The sequence below is a fragment of the Lonchura striata genome, chromosome 2 (genome assembly GCF_050655825.1).
Source record: "Lonchura striata isolate lonStrDom1 chromosome 2, ASM5065582v1, whole genome shotgun sequence".
Taxonomy (NCBI): Eukaryota; Metazoa; Chordata; class Aves; order Passeriformes; family Estrildidae; genus Lonchura; species Lonchura striata.
In genome coordinates, this window is record NC_140704.1 from 136,321,528 (window position 1) to 136,343,569 (window position 22,042).

At 39.4% G+C, this 22,042-nt stretch overlaps 1 protein-coding gene across 5 annotated transcripts in view; it reads left to right on the forward strand.

Moving 5' to 3' along the window:
- Positions 1–22,042, forward strand: part of GRHL2 (grainyhead like transcription factor 2) — a 67,469-nt gene that overhangs the window by 20,066 nt on the left and 25,361 nt on the right. For 4 of the 5 annotated variants that reach the window (XM_085572415.1, XM_085572420.1, XM_085572418.1 and 1 more), the window contains 5 exons: positions 213–265; positions 3,438–3,594; positions 5,802–5,913; positions 10,878–10,972; positions 19,674–19,832. In XM_085572415.1, the coding sequence (XP_085428541.1) occupies positions 213–265; positions 3,438–3,594; positions 5,802–5,913; positions 10,878–10,972; positions 19,674–19,832 (576 nt within the window). The remainder of the gene's footprint in view (positions 1–212; positions 266–3,437; positions 3,595–5,801; positions 5,914–10,877; positions 10,973–19,673; positions 19,833–22,042) is intronic. The other variant, XM_085572417.1, reaches the window with a different exon arrangement.

Genomic DNA, 22,042 nt, shown 5'->3' on the forward strand with positions numbered 1-22,042 from the left:
TTAGGTAAGTAAATTGTATGTTTTTTACAATGTCTACCTCTAACCTTTGTATAAAATGTGATTAGCTTATTAATATCCACAGCGGTTTTTAGGTATTTGGAGTTTTAAATAGTTGATGTTTTCCTCTGAGTTATCTTTAAACCTAGTTGCAGTTTTGTTGGTATTTGAATTTTGATTTTATCAAACAGTATTTAATTGCTCTTATTTTTCAGAAGTATCGGAGTGTGTCAGTGGGGGCTGAAGAATATATTTATGAACAAACAAGGTATGGCATAAGCTTTGCAATGTGTTGGCTGGCATCAGGCAGGAATGTATTGAGCAGTAGCTGCCTGTGTCCACTTCCCACCCTTCCTTTCTTCACCCTGGGGTACCTGCAGGCCTCCCTTGATGCTGCCAAGCATGTCTCCTCTAATTCTCCTGCTCATGCTAGCTCTCAGATCTGGCCAGTTTATATCTTCATCTATTGCCTTCCCTCAGCATTGCTTTAAACTTGTAATTCCTCTGAAGCCTCCTGCCCAAGATATGAAAGATGAAAACTTTTGAGCGGTTCCCCAGGTAAAAGAGCATAGCTTTGACAATCAGGTCATGAAAAATCTTTTCAGGATGGCAAAATGCACAAGTCAAATGTCCAGAACAGTTGAAAAGCTTCAAGAGAAAGCTTTAAAAATTAAAGTTTGAAAAGAATACCATTCTGTCTAAGCACAGAAGAATGTGTATGTAAAGTGGGCAAACACTACAGAGTCCCTTTATCTAGGAAAGATTGTAATCACTAAAGATTTAAACTGATGCTTTATTTCATCCATGTGAATGGTTCTATTTATATCTGAGAGATTACTCTCACTTTAGAATCAGGGACATGCCTACGTAGTTTTTGTGGATTAGGCATATGACTGGGACTGTGGTGAAGGTTCCTTACAACTTGATATTTTTTCTGAAGAATGTTAAACAATCATTAACTGCAGTGAGCTCAGAACTGAGTCATTATATAGGCAGAAGATAGGAAAATTATATTTAGCAAAGGCTGCTCACTTACTACACTGAACATTTGTAACATTGAATCTTGAAGCATTGGTATTGTTAAAAATTCCCACACTCTTAATTCTTTCATGCTACAGCCCAGGTTACATTAAGAATGAAACCTCTGAATGCACATTAAGAAAACTCCTGGGAAATATGTATTTGGTCTACCTGGAAGTGGAAGGCTCAGAAATGAGAATTTCAGATTGAAAAAAGAAGTGGTAAATATGCAAGTAATTGGAAGTTTGCTAGAAGATCTCTTAGTGACTACACAGGGGTTTAGTTGAGACTCATGGTGAAGTTCATAATAGTATTGTAATAATTGAGTGACTGCAATAAGTTTTTAAGAGTGAGAGTAATCCTCCTGCTATAGGGCATGCTTTGCTTGCCAACTGGAAACAAGAAGAAAACTCTCAAATGATGCTACACAGAGGCTCCAAAACTGGCCAAGTGGAATGTGTTTGGGATTTACATTTTTTTACCGGAACATATAGAATGCTAGGGAACGGAAGACCAGCCTGTGGCAGACTGTAGGAGTTCTGTTAAGACATTGTGTGTGTCTGACTTTGATCATTCTAAGCCCTTCTGAGCACACATCCTTGTTAGTTCTTCTGTCTGGTGTGAGGTTTTGAGGCAGATCTCTCAGGGCACTCAGTGTGCTTTAATGTGTGTCATAAGTGGTCTTGGGCACCCTATCTGCAATCCCTATGTGTGATGCTAAATCAAGGCTGTGCCCCTACCTCTGTGGTGGTCCATCTGTAGGACAAGTGTTGCAGCAGGATGGATGCTGGTTCTGCAGCCCTGGTGGTATAGCTCTAATCTGCTCAGATGGGTCCACACTTGCCAGTGTCTCTGTTCCCCTTGCACACAGGACAGGGGCTGTGCCAGCACATGCCACAGCAGAGGGGACGGCGGTGCCCTTGTGCTGCCCTCCTGCTGCATGCAAGAGCCTTCATGGTGGCAGCAGCTGCTTTGTGTGGAAGCAGCAGCATTGCCATCGGTGGGTTGATAGGTATAGATGAGTCTTTGCTTATTACCTTAGTTTTGCTTTTATTTGTAACTTTTAACCAACTAGAAAAATGACTGGATTTCAATTTATAAGCTAAGAAGGACTTACAAGTTCTCTTCATTTGATTGAATGTTTGCAACCAAACTGAAAAATTGATACTAAGCTGTCTGAAACTCCTTTTGGATGGAAGACTGGATCTCTTGTGTTTTTTCCTACCTTCTCTTCAAGTGGGGATTTAAATGTAATTATTAGTTACGTGTTTTGTTGTGGTTTTTTTTTCCACTGAATAGTTAAAATATCTTTTGCATTCCCTTTATTTCTATATTGCTGTGGCAGTACTGTGATGATCTAGAGTATTTGCTTGAATTAGAAAGTTAAGGATACACTGTTATTTTGGACCAACATATTCCTCCTTTTGGTTCTGTTCTGGCACTGCTTAAACACTTTGCTGAATAAGAGCCTTTGTGAAAATGCTTCCACTATATCTCCAGTTCATGAGGACTTTGCATTAAGGTTCCAGTGCAGTTTGAGGTTTTTGTTTGGTTTTTTTTTTTTTTTTTTTTTTAAGAAACTGTGAGGAGCTGCAGGCATCATTTTTATTGGATTATTGTTCAAGACCACTATTGGAGGTGGTGGCTGGAGGCTCAGTGAGAAGTGTTTCCAGCTACCAGTTCACTAGTTAATGGAGCCTTAACTGTTCATGCTTTGAAGTTGGAAAGTTCTTCTGTGAAGGAGGGTCTTTTTAAGATCTAAAATTTCAACACAAGAGCTGTTTTCCCCTGATATTTTTCTAAAGGGAAGTTACTTGATTGAAGATAAAGCTAAATGTAGGTACTTCATTCAGTCTGACTAATTTTGAAAAGAAAGCTTATAAAAACCTTGATTTGCATGTTGTCTATAAACAATTGAACTTGCTTCTCTTTGTATTCCATCTTGGAACTGTGCTGAAAGTAGCAGTAGGACTTTCCATTCTCTGCATCCATCTTTTGCAGCATGTTTTATTCTAGTTGGGATTTAAAAGAAACCTATTTATTTATTTCTTTTTCTGCAACACTTCTAAGTTTAAATGTCTGTGGAGTTGATGATTTCCTGCAAATCATGCTGAATCCCCTCTTGGTAATTGGCACTGTCATTGTGAGGTACACAGTCTCATAATTCATAATGATTCCTTTCAGAGATAGTACAGCTCTAGCCTTTGATCTGAGAAACTTAAAGTCCAGATAATTTTACGCTTGATTGCGGGATCTGATGAAGTCAAAAAAGAAAATTGCAATTTTAAATTGCCATGTGACAGTTTCCTGGAATTTTGTTATTAGCTTCTTATACCTTATTCATGCAATAATTACATGATAAAAGAGAAGAGGGGAAAGTGACATGGATTTTGTGGGTGTTTCTCTCCTTGTCTTTTCAGCAGCACTTTTCAGTACACATTAGAAGCTACCAAGTCTCTGCGTCAAAAGCAAGGGGAAGGACCCATGACCTACTTGAACAAAGGACAGTTCTATGCCATCACCCTGAGTGAGACGGGTGACAACAAATGCTTCCGGCATCCCATCAGCAAAGTCAGGGTATAGTCCCATTTCTTTCCTAGGTGGGAATGGAGCTCTGCAGACAGATATGGCTGTGGTTGATTTGCTTTTAATTTTATGTTTTTTCTTGGGGGAAGGACAGAGCAAGCTTATTCTCATGCTTAATGTAAAGGTGGGAGAGCACCTTACTGATGGTGGTAACAAATGCTTTGCAGTCCAGTTTTTTCAGAGTGTGATCTTAGGAGTTAATGATATAGCCTCAGTTTATGATTTGGCAGTTTGGTGGTTCCACAGATACACTTAACACTGGTGAACTTATTGCTGTGAATAAAGCAAAGAAGTCCACGATCTGCCACATGTACTGGGGAGTCCATCTTTACTCACTGGTGCAATGCATCAGCTTTTCCAGTGCATTTCAGAGAAAACGTGAGGAGTTGAATCCATCCTTTTTGACATAAATTTAAAATAATTTTCATTGTATAAGAGTGAGCTTTCACTTGACATTCACCCAGAAGTGTAACAAAATGAATTATTTGCATCTTGGATTCTATGCCTAGAACTGTAGCTTGTGTATTCAGCAACATCTACCTGGTGAATGGGTGTCCTGATTTCCTTGGTAATGTTTTTGAGTTGATAAATCCTAACCCAGTAACCTTGGAATTAACAATGAGTCCTGTAAATTTTGCCCTGAAGCTGGCAGAGCTGCATATGTATGAGGCCGAAAAATGTTTCCATCCAAATACATGAAACTCTCTAAAAATGTTGTGACTTTAGTTAAAGGGACCAATGAAAGTCAATGTGAGCATTGAAGCAGACAACAACCTATATGTTTCTATCATACAAGTTTAGAGAGACTCTTCCTAAACAGAGGCAGTGATTTGGAAACCTGAATGAGTAGTTAATTTTTAGCCTGGTTTCCTTAGGACATGAAGCTGTTAGCTAAATCTGATGTAAGATTTCTGTGTTGCTCTGTGCAATCTCTTTCCTTGCCACACATTCCTTCCCATTTTGTGGTTCCAGCTCTAGACTTGTAGAGCTGAAACAGGAGTCAGGAGGTCACTAGTCTGACTGAAAACCAGTCCTCATATGCCTGGTTCAATGCACTGCCACATGAATTTTGAAGCTGTGGAAACAGAAGGGTGGAAATTATAAAGGAGAGGTGAGATTGCATCCTTCTAGAGGATGTAGTTGACAGAAGATTGTGAAACAGTGTGCAACTTTCACAATCATGTTCTGTTTGCCAGGGCTGTATTCAAGTGACTGTTGAATTTGTTGCCAATTCCATCCAAAGCTAACAGAGGGGCAAGAGGTTTTGAAGGTATTAAACCTCTACAAGTTCCCTGTAAGTGGTTAATAAAAACATCGGTGCTGTCCTTGGTGGAAAAGCTAGTCTGCTCGGCCAGTTCTGGTTAGTGCATCAGCTGGCCAGCCACACACACCTGGTGCCCACCCAATATGCCTCATGCCCATGGAGAGGCTAGGTAGACATGGAAGATGTGGTGATGGTGTTCAGCATTTTATAGGTGGACTGCAGAAGGTCACAGAGTGCATGAAAGGTTGTGGTGGTGGCTTGTGGAGGGACACAGATGATGAAACAATTGTAATCTACCTCCTTGGCTTATAAAGCAGCTTGGTAGTGATTTTTTTGGGCTTAGTGTCTTGGGGTGAAAATAAAACAGGACATTTAAAAGTGAAGGTTTTTTTCCTCTGTGGTTTATTTTCACTTAATTTTAATTGGTATGATCATTCCTTCATTGTCTTATGTTGTTTTGCTTGCCTACAGCAGGGCTTTTTCAAAAATTGCTTGTGTAAATTTTTGCATAAAAATTCAATCTGTTTCCTTTGAATCACAATTTAACAAAGCAAATTCAAAGTAAATAGTTACACTGAATTTGCCATTAAGCACATAAATGCAAGAGTCCTGCTCCCAAAAAGAGTATTTGTGTATACTAAATTGAAAATGTCTTGCCTTTAGTCAGTGAAGCTGGCTTTTTAAAACTAAGAATATTATTACTTTTTATTTGGATATCAAGAACATAATCCTGGGCCTTGCATTATTTTACAACTGCATTTCTTCTGCCCTGAGTCTTTAACTACACTGTAGTATTGGACTGATAAAGCCCAATCTTGTACAACCAAAGTACTGGGAGAGGGTAGTGGCTGGATCAGAATTAGAGGCATATGGAGATTTTAATTTTTGTGTTCCTGACTATTAATTATTTAACTAATGGTGTTGTTTTCCATAGAGTGTGGTCATGGTTGTATTCAGTGAGGATAAAAACAGAGATGAACAACTGAAATATTGGAAGTACTGGCATTCCCGGCAGCACACAGCTAAACAGAGAGTCCTTGACATTGGTAAGTCTAAGAACATCTCCAGATGTTTCAGGCAAGATTTCAGATATGGAAAGCTCTGGTGCCTTGCACAGGAATATGGTGGAATATATTGGCAATGGCTTCTTGGCTTGTACCAGAGTTTTTAGCAATGGCTCAATTCTGCTAGGACTGTGGGGTCTATGGAGCTGGATAAGAACCATGCAGAAGGAATGGTTGTCAGTATTTACACAGAAGGGCTGCCCCTTGCATGTGTATTTAGTGGTGTATCTCCTTCTGCAGCTGGGAAATCAAGGTCTGCACCTCCTCAGGTGTGGCAGAGTATCTGTTACATTTATTTTTTCAAAGGGTGATCCAGTCTTTGATCCAGCAACAGTTATGTTAGCTAATTGATGTGGAATTGCAGCCTGAGAGTGCAGATGTCATCATTGTGGTGACTGCAAAGGAGTGTGCAGGATTCCTACACCCCTAGAGTTTGAGTCAGCAGTGAGGGAGAAGCAAATTCTGGTATGCTGTCCTGAGAGACCTGCTTACCTTTCATCCCATCTAAAGTACTTACAAGCCCACGTCACCCCCAGCTGTCCTATCTGCATGTTAGCAGAGGAAGAGCACGTACTTGCCGCCAAGGAGCCTGAAGTTGAAGTCAGTGGCAGTGTCTAGACATCAAGCGTTTCTCCCCTCCCACGTGCAGTTTACACATGCACCCATCTGCTCGGATTCCAGTTAAAGGAGTCGGCAAGACCAAAGCAGGCAAAGTCTATCTTGTTTTGACCGCCTGAGGGAACCAAACCATTGAATGGCAGGAATGAGAGTGGGCAGAGAGGGGGGCTAAACCAAAGCAGGGTTACTTGGAGAGAACATTTGGACACTTCAGGGGGTGATTGAACTGTGTGATCAGGGAATCTGTCCCCAAGTGGTCCTAATCACTCTGCTGCCTGTGTATTTTCAAATGCTGCAGTTTCCACTGAGGTCTGGCGTTATTTAGGGTGGATTGTATTTTGTCCAAACAGCTCTTCCAGAATGTCCTCTCTGCTTCTTGTCTTATCATTATTCTGGTTGAACAGTTTCATTAACTTCATTCTTTTCCCCCTTTCCCCCATTTTCTCTTCTTGCCCATTGGGGTACCTGACTCAGTAAAACCGCCACCCCAGAACAAATTACTTTTATTGTGACACATTAAAAGAAGAAACAGGCCATCTTACAGCTCTTTTGAAGGCTGCTTTTTTTTTTGTGCTAGTCCCTACAAGCTTGTGGTAGTAGTGCTTATACCTTCGAAAAGTATGTGCTGAGCAGCTCACTCCACTGTAGTGCCAGCACCCTCTAACTCCACTGCATTTGTGGTGTCCTGGCACATTTCGGTTGCCTTAGCCCAACAAGTTAACTTATGATACATATTCTGAAAAATAGTGCTCTGCAAAATAAGTGCTGTGCATGAGCTGTGTGTTTACCTGTGTTAAAGTGAATGTCTTTTAATTTTCCATTAGTTTGAGGTGAAATAGCTCTGTGCTGACTTTTGAGGCACTTTTGAACACTGAGGCGCATATTCTTTATTTGCACTGCAAACATGAGCAAAGCACAGTGTAGTAAGAATTACTGATACAGCCCTTCAGATATAAGAGCTGTAAGAGCATGGTTCACCTCAGTTTTCAGAAAAAAAAGACCTAAATGTTGCACAGTAGTGTTTTCTTGAGAACAACTGAAATACAGCCTTACCTCTTACAAGGATGATATTTCTGAAGTACATTTCATTTTCTTTGGCATGGCTAACTGGCTTATTAGGCCAGAATGGCTCCCAAGTATCAAGCTGCATTTAACAAAATCTTCTAGTTTTATCATCAAATGATCTAACTGAGCAACTTAATCTAAATTTGAAGTTGGCCTTGCTTGAACCAGATAACCTCCAGGGGTCCCTTCCATGCAAAATTATTTTGAATTACTCTAAGAAGATTTCCCTTTAAAATTTCACATCCCTGAAGGAGTCCTATAAATACTTGGAGTTAATGTCCAGGCCCTGTGTAGTAAACAAAGAAAATTAAGTGTTTAAAACTCTGCATCACCTGTTCCATAGATGTTATTCTTATTTTAATTTGATGTTTGTAGTATGTTTAACATCTGTGAATCATTTCTAATTGTTTATAAATGCACTTTTAATCTAGAGCATGATGTGGTCCTTAGCAGGCAGAGGATCAAATCAATTTGGGATGCTTCAGTTCCAGCTGTTCAGATCTCAGAGGGACAGGGGGACTATGCTTGTGCTGCTTTCCATTGTGGCAGGGATCTGTCTGTCTGCTTTCTGGCCTGCAGTTACATTCTGAACATTGGAGGAAATAATGACTTGCTCCTTCACTCCAGACACACAGGGGTCACTGCTTTAATTTGTTTTGTGTACTGGCTGGTGCACCTCCTGGGAGGAAGGATGCTTCAGTGGATAAGGTGCAGTGACAGGTCTGAAGATGTGTTGATATTAATAAAAACAAGCATGTACTTACATGTATTCAAATCCTTAGTGCTTGAGGGATAAACTTGAGGGCTTGACACTTACTAAGCAAGAAGGTGAGGTATTTTCCAAAACTTAGCCTATGTACTGTAATGGATTTTTCTGAAGAAGGACTAAGGTGCATGTTTACTTTTGTAGGAGGAATAAGGGGGCAGGGGGAAAACAGCTTTATTTTCCCAGTGCTGTGACACTGGATCACTAAATTTTTTGTTTCAAATATTTTAAAATAAAGAATACTCAATTGCAGTAGATATTGATTACTTAGAATAAGTACAATAATTTGACATATTAGAACAGGTTCAAATATGAAGAGTGGGTGTGGAAGCTTTGTGCTCCATAGAAATTTGCCCTTGTTTTTTTCAGGATAGTTTGTATTATTTATGTCCACAATACAAAAGTATGCAATGACATGTAATACATGATTAGTGTTTAACATTAAAAATTTGCCATTGTTTAATACGCAAAGTAACAAAAGAGGAAATAATTCCTGTGCAGCCTTTTTTTGCATATTGAACAACTCTGGTAACTCACAGCAGGAGAAGAGGAAAAGTTGTAGTGACTCTAACAGCTTTCAAATATTCTGAGGTGTAAATGGTTTCTAAATCAACTGAGCATTCTTTTTTAATTGTCTGTAAATTGAGGGGAATAGGATGCACTTCTGCTTTTTAACACAGTGTCACATAGACACCCCATGAGATTTGTGTACTGCAATTAAAGGAGAGGCATGTGTTGAGAGAAGGGAGGGATTGGTGAGGTTCTGACAGCCTTTTAAGACAAGAAAACAGGTTTTTTTACGAGACATCTTGTTCATCTCTTTCCTAAGTGCACCTACAGAGCACGCCCATATGCAGCAGTCAGTTGCACTAGGCCATTTCTGGTGAATCATAAATTTAAGAGGTGGGTGGATGTGTGCACATGCATATTAAACTACTTATGTGTCTCCTAATTCCTCTCATTTGCATCCCCACACTGAATTTAGATAGTGAAGCCAATTACTTCAGTTAAAAAGATCTGAGTTCAAGGTGGGAATGAAAAGCCTGCCTGCCCTCTCAAGCACTTTGTTAATTTGCTACATCACCAAATATCTCAAGCTGTTTCTATGGTCTAAACTGATTTTTTTTTTTTTACTGTATCCAAAATCATTCATGTTTCCCAGGAATACAGTTTTATTTGCCCAGTGAGATGTCAGCATTCTTGTGTTTCAAATGAGATAAAAGTATACTGATTGCCAAACATGAAATAATTCTTATTGTAGCAATGTTTTTGTTATAAATTATTTTAAAGCAGTTATTATCTAGAAATTATATTTTAGAGACCAACAGTTTAGGCAAAGGGAATGAATATTGGACCCATTTGCGTGTCTTACAGAGTACAAAAATATCCTCTTTCTATAACTGATTACAAAGCAAAGAATCCGCGTGCTTCTGAAGCACAGATTTGGGTAAACTTTAGATCAGGAGTGTAATCTCAGCCCTATGGCACTGAGTCCAATTACAGCCCTCGAGGAATTCTTAGGAAATCTTCATCCCAGAGAGAGTTTTATGCCAATACTGTGAACGATCTGGAAGTTCCTTTAATCAAGTTGCTATTACCTGGTATCTCTCTTAATCTGTCATCAAAAAGAATAAAAGGTGTTAAACTGTCCAGCAAAGTAAGAGAAAAGCAGTGCTTGTTTCTCTTTCCAATGATAAAGAAGACTTGGGAATTGTCTGCTTTTACATAGTTTTCCAGCCTTACTATTTTGGGGGAGGGTTAGTCAACTTTGAAATCTTCCTCCCTTTTGCTTTTCCTTCCTTCCAAAATGCTACTTCATTGATGAAAATAATAACAGCACGTGGGGAAGAAGTGAGAAGAAGGTGCCGATTTTGTAGTCAGACAAATTAAATTTTTTTTTTCTTCATTTGCTGTTTTATTAGTGCACATACTTTGGAGAAAGGATCTTTGTAGTTTTGGTTCTTTGTGGAAGATTTGTGGTGGTTTGGATTTTTGTGGGGATTTTAATTTTATTTTTAATAATATATAAATATTAATTCAGCATCCAGTGCAATAATTCCTGTGAAAGCTGGAATGCACACTGATGATTTCCTCCAGTCATAGCTCTTAGACTTTTAGAAAGCTTCTTTAGGATTTACCATGTATTTTCTTAATATTAAGGTTTGAACAGTCCCTTTCAATGCTTCAGTAGTTTTCAGTTAATTTTCCAGTTTTGGCCATTCCTTGGTCAAGCTAATGAATGCACCATTGCCAGCAGAGTCACACTCCTTTTTGAGAGCAAACAATATTTTACAAGAACATTGGCTAATGATATACTATGTATAAGAATTGGGTTGCATGATATTACCTCTTTGCAATTAAGATTATTCATAATTAATCATAAACAATACAAGAGGTGGTTTTGATGCACTAGACAACCTAGCTTAAGAGGCAAAGAAGCACTATGAGTTGTAAAACAGTTCAAATTTTTTCATTACTCTTGTTTTTTTTCTTACAGCTGATTACAAGGAGAGTTTTAATACCATTGGGAATATTGAAGAAATTGCATTCAATGCTGTGTCCTTTACCTGGGATGTCAATGAGGAGGCAAAGGTGAGGAAAAGCCATGCAGGTGACATCCCTTTATAAGTATCATCCATCATTAGGCACTGTTCCACTTCTCTCCATTCTGACAAATAAGAGAGCTTGTTGGTAGGTGCCCATCTTGAGAAACAGATTTTTTTTCCCATTTGCAAAGCCAGGTGTAAGACACAAGCTGAGTCTTTTCTTTCTGTAAATTGTCGACTTTCTTTCTACATTATAAGCATCTCCAGTAATCCATATTCTGCAAGTTAGACTGTGCCTTCCCTTGTGTTGGTACCATTATTTTTTATATTGTTACACAGACCATCTTTGCAAATTGGAATGAATTTGTCCCTCGAATATTTTTGAGGACTGAGGCTTTTTTTTTTTACCTTTTTTTTTTTTTTTTTTTTTTTTAATGGTCAAGTACCCTCAGGCATGGGGTTTTCATTCAGGAATGTGACTCTTAAGTGGACCTATAAACCAGAACATCAGAACACCTTAACTAGTTTCTTACAGATAAGGTTGTATAAAGGCTGTCAGAGTGCTTCAACAGCACGGACTAGTGTGGGAGAAATGAAAAACTGCCGGTAATTATAAGAAGTAGTTGGCCCCCTGGAAAGCAAACAACAAGGGAAATAGGCTGTGTAAAATGAGTGGGGGTAAAGCAGTACTCTTGGAGATGTAGAGTTAATAAACAGCAAACACTGAGCTCGGCAAACTCCTGATACTGTTTTCATGGTGAACACAAAATGTCCAGTGTTTAAGTAGAGCTATGAATCTTTCAGATTCAAAGACCTCTTCATGCACAATTGCCCACTGCGTTTCCAGCAGCATTAGAGAGGTTGCATCCTCAGAGCAAGTCCTCTGAGAACTTGTTTTGCGCACTGAGTGGTAGCATTAACACTTAGCCTCCTGACTCCTGACTGAAGGTGAAAGTGCTGGCTGTTTATAGTAAGAGGGATTTTAATCTCTGACTCGCATCTTAAAAGAAAAGACAATAGTTCTGAAAATCACCCAGCTCTTTCAAAAGCAGGCCTTGATAAACAGAGTTGTACTTGGCCCACTTGCTAATGGTGCTGTATTTACTCATGTAGTGATTACATTTTGATCGGCCCAGATATTTCCCTATTATGAGTTTCCATTTCAAAATACAGCTGTAGGTTGTCCTCTGCAGTCACAACAGGTGACTGCTGTGTGTGTGTGTGATCACTGTGCAAGCAAACACCAATTTGGGATCTCCAACACAGCAGTCTTCCTCGAGGACCTTTATAGAAGCGCTGCCAGGGCTAGAACCTGGCAGTCTTGTCCCAGGACTGGCAGTTCTCTAATAAGACATTTGCAGCTCTGAGCCAGACTTAGCAAGACACCCATGTTGATCTAGGAACAAGGAAGTCATATCCATTAATGTCAGGTATTAAGCTTGGATGTTTTTTTCTAATCTCATACCATTCACCTGGCTCTAGCCTTGATATTATGAACGCAACTTTTGCAATGATCATTGGAAACAAAACAAGCTAAGATTTTAAAATAAAGACTCCTTCTGGATTAAAAAAGTGCTAGGAGTAAAATTTAAGCTGCTTGTATTTCAGCAGGAAAGTGATTAAAATGCAAATTGGCTTATGCATATTTATTTTGGCATATTAAATATCTGATCTTTCAGGAGCTTGAACTATAAATGTATTGATAAAAGAGGGTTCATAATGTGCTTTAGTGTTCGGCTATCAAGCATGAATCAGATTGTACAGGAAAGCTTATCACCTTGTCTGCACTAAAGTGTTTCCCTTCCCCACACACATGCATGTGTACATGCTTGCTCCTGCTGGAAAGTATGATAAAATAGCTGATTGCACTGGGTCTGGGGATTCCCATAGGATGCCCCTGCGGTGTTGGAAAGCTGTGGCTTCTGAGGCATGTCACTGGAGGCTGTTTTTTCTCCAGCAATTACCTCATCCATGGGAGATCAAGAATTTCAAGGCATAATTACAGACTCCCTTTTCCTAAGCTTTTTGAATGATGATCTTTCAACTGCCTCAATTGTTTCTGTTCAGTATTATTTTCCATTTTCACTACAACTTCAAGATTAAAACTTAACCCCTCAGAGGCACAAAAGCCTTTTTTTTTTCCCAAGTCAAACAAAAGTGGTACACAACAGTTCTTTTCAGGGCCTCTGAGTTGGGATGTGATGAAACACTACTGGCCCTGGAAGAAGCAAAGAAAAACTTCTCGTTGGAAGTTCACTGGGGAGTGATATGGAAAATTAAACAGAGGTAGTAGAAATCACCTAACAAAATACGCCTCTCTCTCCTGGGAAACCGAATCACACATTTAGAAGACCTATCTTGAACATCAGGTTTCTCACTTTTGTACTCCATCTGGATGGCAGCTAACTTAAAGCTGTATTTCTCCTCATTTGAAGTCAAACTTTTCCTCACACACACAGAGAGCAGCCTTCCCCTCACAATCCTTCAGGATGAAGGTATAAGGGAATGGGTATGGCAGTCCCAATCTGCCAGCTACCACTAAGTGTGTTAAGGGTTGGTAAGCTGGGTCTTAGTGGGATAAACAGGAATCCAGAGGGTAGAGGCAGAGGCCCCTCTGTGTTGTCTCAGTAATGTCAATGGAACTGGGCTGTTGGCTCCAGTTCATCATGCTTGGTGCATCATCTTCCAACTGCTGCTTGGCAGAACGAGTCAGTGGAAACAGAATCTTGTACAGTGCATATAAAGAGGTGGAATAATCCCACTTACTTTCTGTGAACTAAGGAAACAGCATCAAAGTCAGAAACACCACTCTGCTAGTGTTTTCTCTGCTGTGTCTGGTTGACAGCAGCAGTCCCCTTGCCTCTGGCAGAGGAGAGTTAGTCCTGGCACGTCATTACCCTTTTCTAGAACAGTATCCTTTTCTGCTGGGGCTGGTATCTAGAGGTCACTGGGGGGCTTGTGGTTCAGAGCAGGATCCAGGGAAATGAGGGGAAGACTCCATAGCCATGTCAGACTCAGTGCTTTCTTAAGAAAAAAAAATATTGCTGTAAGGGAGCAGGGATCGGAAGAGAAGAACAGTTTTGTACAATCCATCTTTGTTTCCCTCCCAAATTTAATTTTGCTATAAATATGTAGCATTTATGGGTAAGGTGATTTGTTATCTCCCTTTGGTTGAACCCAAATGCTATGTTTAGTATTTTTAAAGGAGTTCTTTAAAAAAAGATGAGGAAACAAACAACAATTAACAACAACTGTCTGACTTAACTATATTTTACAAGTGTCTTTATAATATGCTAGAAGTTATGTTGTTGACTTGCTGATGCCTTATAGAAGATTTTGCTGCAGCATCTAGCCAGTTGACAAAGTTCTAGTGGAGTCTCTTGGACACAGGTTCATTTCTGATGGACATTCATCTGTCTGCTTGCAGTGTTAGCACTGATAGAAGTTAGTTTGCAAGAAAGATGGTTAAAGAGACAGAATTCTCTTGGTCAAAGGATAATGTATTTGTTATAAACCATACCACCTTCTTGAGATATGTCTTCTCTCTGGTAGGTACTTGGCGCATTTAAATTGGCTTTGATGGTGTTACTTCTGAAACAATTAATTGTATATTTTTAGGGAAAGTATTTTTTAGCCTTAAAATCAAAGATATTACTTCAGTGAACAGTTGCTAACAAAAAAATGTCACCTTAAAGAGACAAACAGTTTTCAGTGATATCAAGAGAATTACAGATTTCTGCTAAGCACTGCAAGTTGGACATGCAATAAGCAGACATGTTGGTGGCTCTGTTATTTAGGCAAGTGCTGGCAGATGAGTGAGGTGATTTCAGTGAGTGCAGGAGTTGTGTGCTGAGCAGTTGTTGTGTGTACTTGCATGCAATAACTGCCCTGCTATATTTAACTGAAAAGTAGATCTTTAATCCAAAGTATGCTGAAGCCTCCGGGAACCTTTCCAGTTATTTAATGAGTTTTGGCATGGCTCATACAGTAATAAGCTATTTTCAAAGAGTGACTGATTTGCAGGATTAGTTTCTTGGATATTGTGGGCCAAAGTGAGCTCCAATTCCAGTGGGTACAATGGTAAAATCAAGCTTATAGAGCAGCACTATCTCTAGCAGTAATTTGTATTGTGGCAATCCATATTTCTTAGACATTGTTAGTGATACTTAGGACAGGCTTTGACTAGTGTAAGATTTATTTTTCTTAATCGTGAATTTCCTTCTTAAGTTACATCAAATTTAATTTAATTAGGAAGGAAATTAACATCAACTCTACTCCAAAAATGTAAAGGTTGAAGGAAAAGATGCTTCATTTCGGGGAGTTAGTAGCAGAAATTATGTAGGATTAGACTTGGCATCTACTTTAATAAACCATGTCTGTGTGCGCATGTGTGTATATATATATATATGAGTGTATATATATATGAGTGTATATATAGATGCGAGACATGCACACACACGTGTATATATTAGAGAACAGTTAACCTGTGGTAGCACATTGTGTTGAAATTCAGTGTATACAAATGGCTTGGTAAGTATGTATCTGGGATTCAAAGCAAATGGCATTTTTATGTAGTTGCCGGGGTGTGGTGTGGGTTGAGGAAGCTTCAAAAGAGAAGTGTAAACATTTGCTGGAGACATTTGTATTGAAATAAAACAAAGGTCTTACCTTTGTGTGGGATTTATAAGGTAACGGCTGGTAGGAGAAACTATAAACCCACACTTTCTGTGTATGTGAGGAATGATGGGATGGATGTTAGTCATTTGAGAGTCAGTTAACTCTTTGTTGTTAGGAGTCAGGAGGGAGAACCTTTTAAAGAAGACTTTTAAGAGACCAGTCACCCCGGTTCTATGTATTGCCAGTATTCAGCAGAGAAATTGCTTTAAGTTTCTTATTTTGTGCCTCCCTTCTGCCCTTGGCAGTTTCTGAAACAATGGGAGCCAGAAATGTAAATAGAAATAAAAGGCTTATATTAGAAGTTTCGTAGCTGTAGACCTTTAGTGTATAAGCTGAGAGACCGCAGCAAGAGTCATGTTGGCTGAATTAAATGATAAAAAGGGAAATGCACTTCTGAGCCTTGCTTTCCCTTAAGGCGGATTACTGTGTTTGTGTCTTGTACATCCCTAATTATGCTGCAGTATTTAACAAACAGTAATTCTCATAATAGCAGCTACATCGTGGAGGAGTAGTCCCCAAAAGATAGAGTGCTTTTTCTAGATGTACTCTATAACAAATAAAAGAGCTGCCATTATCTTGGGCCACTTGTGAAACTTTCTCAGCACCAGATGTTTCTCTAAATTCGTATTAAATTGCCAATGGCATGCCTGAGCTGGAGACTACATGGGTGGAACTCTGCCATTAATTGCTCTAATCTAAGATATGCTGACATTAAAAAAAAAGACATCACTATAATGACAATTATACAATGTGTTCCAGATAGCAAAACATTGCTAAACTCCAGTTTGCACAGGGAAAAAAAAAAAAAAAAAAAAAAAAAGGATGTATTTGAATTTGGGTACAATCATACTAAATTTTATTAATATAATTCTAAGACAAGTATAGACAGGGCGTGGGAGGGAGACAGTGATTTCTCTTCCTGCTACTGTCATTTCTACTTAACTCTACATTTTCTAATCATGTTAATTCTACTATGCAAAATACCACAGCAAAGGAGATCTTAAATCTGGGCATCTTCTAAGAAAAGTTAGAAGATTTTTTTTTTTGTGGCTACCCATGGAGTCGTTTTGCTTCATGTCTCATTGAGAGTGGGAGTACATGCATTATGGACAGGAGCTCGGAACAGGGGGAAGGTGAGAGCTGCAAAAGGCAAAGCAAGGATGTGTTAGGACAAATGGCTGAAATCAGTGCTGCTCAGGGCAGGTCACTGCTTTGGGGAGGTAGTTTCTGATCAGACCAGGGGAGAGAGGAGGGGACTGTCCAGATGTTTCTTCAGGTCCTCTTCACCATAGCAGCCTGCTGCACTGCAAATCTTTAATCATGCAAAGAAAAAAACCCTGTAAAATAAATAACAGAACCTATGTCCTCTTTGTCTCTATACACCCCAGTGTTTTCCAAATTCAAAGTCAGTGTGATGCTTTACAGGAAAGCTGATAGAACATTGCATGGAGGCAGAAAATTTCCCCAGTATCAATGATCTATGTTAATTCTAATCCATCTATCTGTGAGATGCAAATGATATGACATAAAGTGTAGTACACTTCATGTGCATGAATGTACAGTCATTGCTCCTCAGAGAGATCCTGATGTATTACAGTGTCAGGACAAGATATTGAGTCTTACAGCATCTATCTATTATTCATGCTGAATAATCTGTTATTGCTGTATGGGGACTCTTGAAACCATGAAGTCTGTCTTCTCCAGCCATTCCTGCTCTGCTCTCTGATTGTGGAGGCAGTGAAAAAGATGACATAGTGTATGTAGTTGATGACATAGTGTTTGTAGTTGATTAAGGTGGGACATGATCTTTTTTGCTTCTCAGCTGAGTGTGCAGCAAAGGTGGAAGAAGTATGAGCTGCTAGGTTGATGCAAAGCCTGCATGTCTTCTCACACTTGAACGTACGTTTTGGAAAATCCCTGTGCAGAAGTATGGGCTAAAATATAGGGAGACCAGATTCTGTTTTATGTTAGACTTCATTCCACTGCTGTGTGTTCACACACTTTAAACCATTGCCCTGACACTATAAATGATTCTGAAGGCAAATGAAAATTCAGGCTGTCATATTTCAAAGGTGTATTCCTTGTGTCTATGCTTATCTTTGGAGCTGGAGGAGATCAGCTTGTAATTTGAAACAGAAATAACGCTATCAGCTTCAAAATCAGAGTTTCACCTAGGGCCTTTCCCTGCCTCCCTCTTTTCTCTGCAGTTAAAGTTCAACTATTTCATTTGTAAATGCAGCTCTGTGATACAATCAGAAGCAGAGAGGAGGGGCCATTAGCTCAGTCAGGCAAACAAGCTGCTCTGGCTCCATCATAAAGACCCTGACTGTAATGTTAACTTCAGCCAGGAGGGTAAAGTATCCCCCACCAGCCCTGCTGGAGCCCTTCTTTATTTTCAGCTGTCTTTCTTAGGGATGTTGCATTCTGTTCACTTACCTGTTGGTTTATTTTCCCTGTTTGTAGAATGGAGGGTAAGGGGGGGAAATGTCCTTCATGCTCTTCCTTCAGAAATCCTCCCAGACCCCAGGGGCCTGCTGCCCTCTCCTCTGCCTGGTGAGGTGTGCATCAGGTGTGTTTGAGAAACCAGTTTGAGATCTCTTCTTTCCTGAGTGTCCTTATTCTTCTGGAGCAGGTTTTACGTCCTCCTGGTTCAGGAGTATGTACTGCTGGTTTTCTCAGTCCTTTTCCTTGGTTCACACTTTTGGGGTTTTGTTTGGTCTTTTGTTGTTCCTTTTAAACTAAGGGCAAGTGAAAAGTAGAATCAGGTTAATAGACAATTGCCCCAAATTATTATGTAATGCAATATTCTTCACTGGGTTGAAAATTAGATTTTTACTATAGTTTCTTGTCTTGAATTTTATCCATGCCATCCTGACTGAAAGCTATTGGTGATATTTCAGTTCATGTTTCCTTTACGTCAGAATAGTCCTTGGAAGACTTTGGTGGTGAGAAACCCTTCTCCCAGGTCCTGTATAGATGACACACACCATGGTGCCAACTGAGTTAATGAGAGGGAGATATGATTAGTGGCGATCAAGTTGTAAGCTTTTGTTGTCGAAGGAGAGCAAGAGATGAATTTCTGAAGCAGGCAAGCAGGAGACTTGCTAGCTCAGTTTGTTAATGCCAAGGTTGTGGGTTCCATCTCTGGATGGGCCATTAAGAGCTGGGCCCAATGATGCTTCTGAGTCCCTTCCACCTCAGACGATTCTGTGACTCTTTCAATGCAGTGTCAAGTTACATGGATGCTGTTTAACAAAGAAAACTTCTGAGAAGAGGTAGGGAGTAGTTTTATGAATATTTGAAAAATTCCTTCCTAGTTTGAAAGATAGGGTGAGATGCATCTTCAAAACTGACAAGAGACTGTGAAGGAGCCTTAAAGTGAAACACAGGAGTATCTATTAATGGGATGGAGAAAGCAGTAGTATTGATGAGAGCGTGAAGAAAATTTTTAGAATAAAAAAAAAGGAGTAGAGTTTATCTTTGTCCCACTAAATTGGAATGAGCTGTCAGATGATCAAGCCATACCTAAGGCAGCTGGAAAGGGTGAAGCAAGGTGATCTGTATCAACAAATAGTGCAAACAGAGCAGGGTTGTAGAGTGAAATATGTAAGGGCTGGCATCCTGACATCCACATAAAGCACATTTTAGGAGGTTTTATCTCAGATTATCTTTAGTCAGTTCCCATGAATTTAGCAACTGTGAGCAGCTGGAGGATCTGAGTGCTCCTGGAACATAGCTTTCTGGTCTGGTTCTTCCAAAAAGAATCCAGTTCATGTATTCTGAGCTCTGGTGTGAACCAAAGCACGGTAAGTTGGGAGAACCAAATTATTCACCTCAAATGTGAACTTCTGATCCAAACTGAAGCACTAATATATGGCTTTCCAGTTTGCTCTTCTTCCTAGCATGAAAGTATTTTTGCTGGACAGAAGTGGAGGATAAATGTGTGAATTGCCAGAGCGTGCATCATAGCTGAATTAAAACTTTTTTATTTTCCCATTTCTTGCCACTATTTCTGGAAGTTTAATTGTTGTTTGCATCACATTTTAAAAAGTAATCTCTCTGGCACACAGATTTTCATCACAGTGAATTGCTTGAGCACAGACTTCTCCTCACAAAAAGGAGTAAAAGGTCTTCCTTTGATGATTCAGATCGATACTTACAGCTACAACAACCGCAGCAATAAACCTATCCACCGAGCCTACTGCCAGATCAAGGTGTTTTGTGACAAGGTAAGTGCAAAGCACAGTTACCATGCATGAAGGAGGAATCTTGTTAGGCAGTTTATTGTTGCTGTATTTTAGACCTAATTAAATGCTGTTTCTTTCCTTAAAGAATTGTATTCAAAAATTTTATGAAGAATTGTATGTATTTCATCATAACATTTGGACCAGCTATATCACAAATCTGATTATCATGTAATTATTTTACTGCTTAGCAGCCTTTTTGGCCCTGATTCCTCAGCTTGTGAGCAATAGTTGGACTGTTTGAGCACAGCATGTTATAGGTCATGATTCTGGAATATCAAAAAGTAATATAAAGTGCAAATGCAAATATCTCTTATTTGGAGGGTTAGTGCTGATCATAGGCTTACATAAGTGGCAGTCTGCTGATGTCATCCCTTCTGACAGCCAGGATAAGATAGCAGGTAAACTTCATGTCAGTTTCTCTGACAGAAAAATGCATTTTTCAATAAGGGCCTGCTAAACTCCCTTTTATAATGCAGTGGAAACCAGCAAATTCCAGTGACACAGCTGAAGGCTTTTCTCCCTGCTTTGCTTACAGTTATTTTAGAAGCTGTTATGTTGCTGAGATTTTCTTATCAAAAGTAAAATCCAAAAAATATATTAGCCATTTCCATTTTGTAATTCAGTAACTATTTTTTGTGTGTTCATACCTTCTTTAGCAAAATTTTGGTTTTTTGCTGTAGGTATGACTGCTCCTATGTGGAAACTAGTAAGATGTTTTAGCACCCAGACATAGGTCATGCCTGAATGAATTAGACAGTGTCGTGGTCAGCAGTGTATATCACCATGTAGAAACAGTTGCTCAGAAATATCGGTGATGATTCTTCAAAGAGAGTGTGACCACTTTTCAGTTTTGTTCAGCATCTGCCAGCTGATGACTTTCTCCATGCTGAGAAACATCTTTCATAGGGGAGCTGATGCCTGGATTCTAGTCAAGGTTCAGGGATTCAGGAGCCTACATCTATTTAAGTGACTTGGAAATTTATCCAAATTAGTCTTACCATCCTACAGGTGGGAATAGAAAGACAAAAGGCCATGCCCCAGGCAAAACATAACATTAACTTTTTAATGGAAAGGGTAAGAGTTCAGCTGTTTCAGGTCTCTGTGTTGCTGCTCCTTCCCCCTTTTCAGTTCATTCCCTTGTTGCTGTTTTGACAACGACATCTTGAGGGCTGATCAGTCAGTTATGTTAGTGGAGGAAAATCTTTGGAAGTAATGAATGTAAATGTATGCACTGAGGTCTTGCAGCCAAAATGCTATGCTTTCAGTTGTAACTTTGAATGTCAAATATTGAGAGATTTGAAGCTACAGCTGGATCTTAACAGCTCAGTAAATACAAAGTAAGTAGTTTTCATCTGCCTATTTCTGAAGAGCAATTAGAAAAACTTGAATTATTTTTAAAAAGGAAGGAAATTCAGGGCACAAACTCATCACGGGTGACCCCTAGATACAACTGGTAGAGTTTTGAATAATACATGTTCATTGCATCTTTTAGCTTAATTGGAGCTTCAAATATCCAGATGAAAAATGCAGGAAATGAATGTTGAGTCTATTAATCAAAATTGTCTCAAAGTAGACAGAAAGATCACAGGGTAGTTAAAGTGCTATACACACCAAAAATGTATTGGAAGTGGGAACTGAAGGGCTCAAGAATACTGATAATAGGCTATATATGTGCTTAATATAAATGTATGCACACATGTAGAGCTTTTTAAGTTAATGCAGGTGTGAAAATTACTTGAGCACGTAAAAATTATCAATGTCAATGCACATGACAGTTCGTGCTAATTGGCACTTGGTAAGACATGAATTCTTGCTTCTCCTGAAATGTATGCTGGCAGTTCTTTACCAACATCCCTTTGTCACAGGATGCTTTTCTAAGTAAATAAATGTTCGGTGAATTTCCACTTGCAAGTGGCACTGGGAAAATTCATCGTGCTCAGAGGAAGGTAGCTGATGTGGCTGGGGTATCCTCATCTTTCCAAGATGTCAAAATAAACACCTAGCTCTAGTCAAGGTGGTGCTAAATAGTTCAATTTCTCTTGTTAGCCTGTGACTCCCCCCTCAGTGACATGGACAAAGCTTGCTGCCTCCTTGGAAAGGCTGTGAAGCTGAGACTATTACTTATTGCTTACCTCCTTGTCATGATGAATTGAAGAGGTACTATAGGGACATAAAAAAAGCCCCAGCAATCA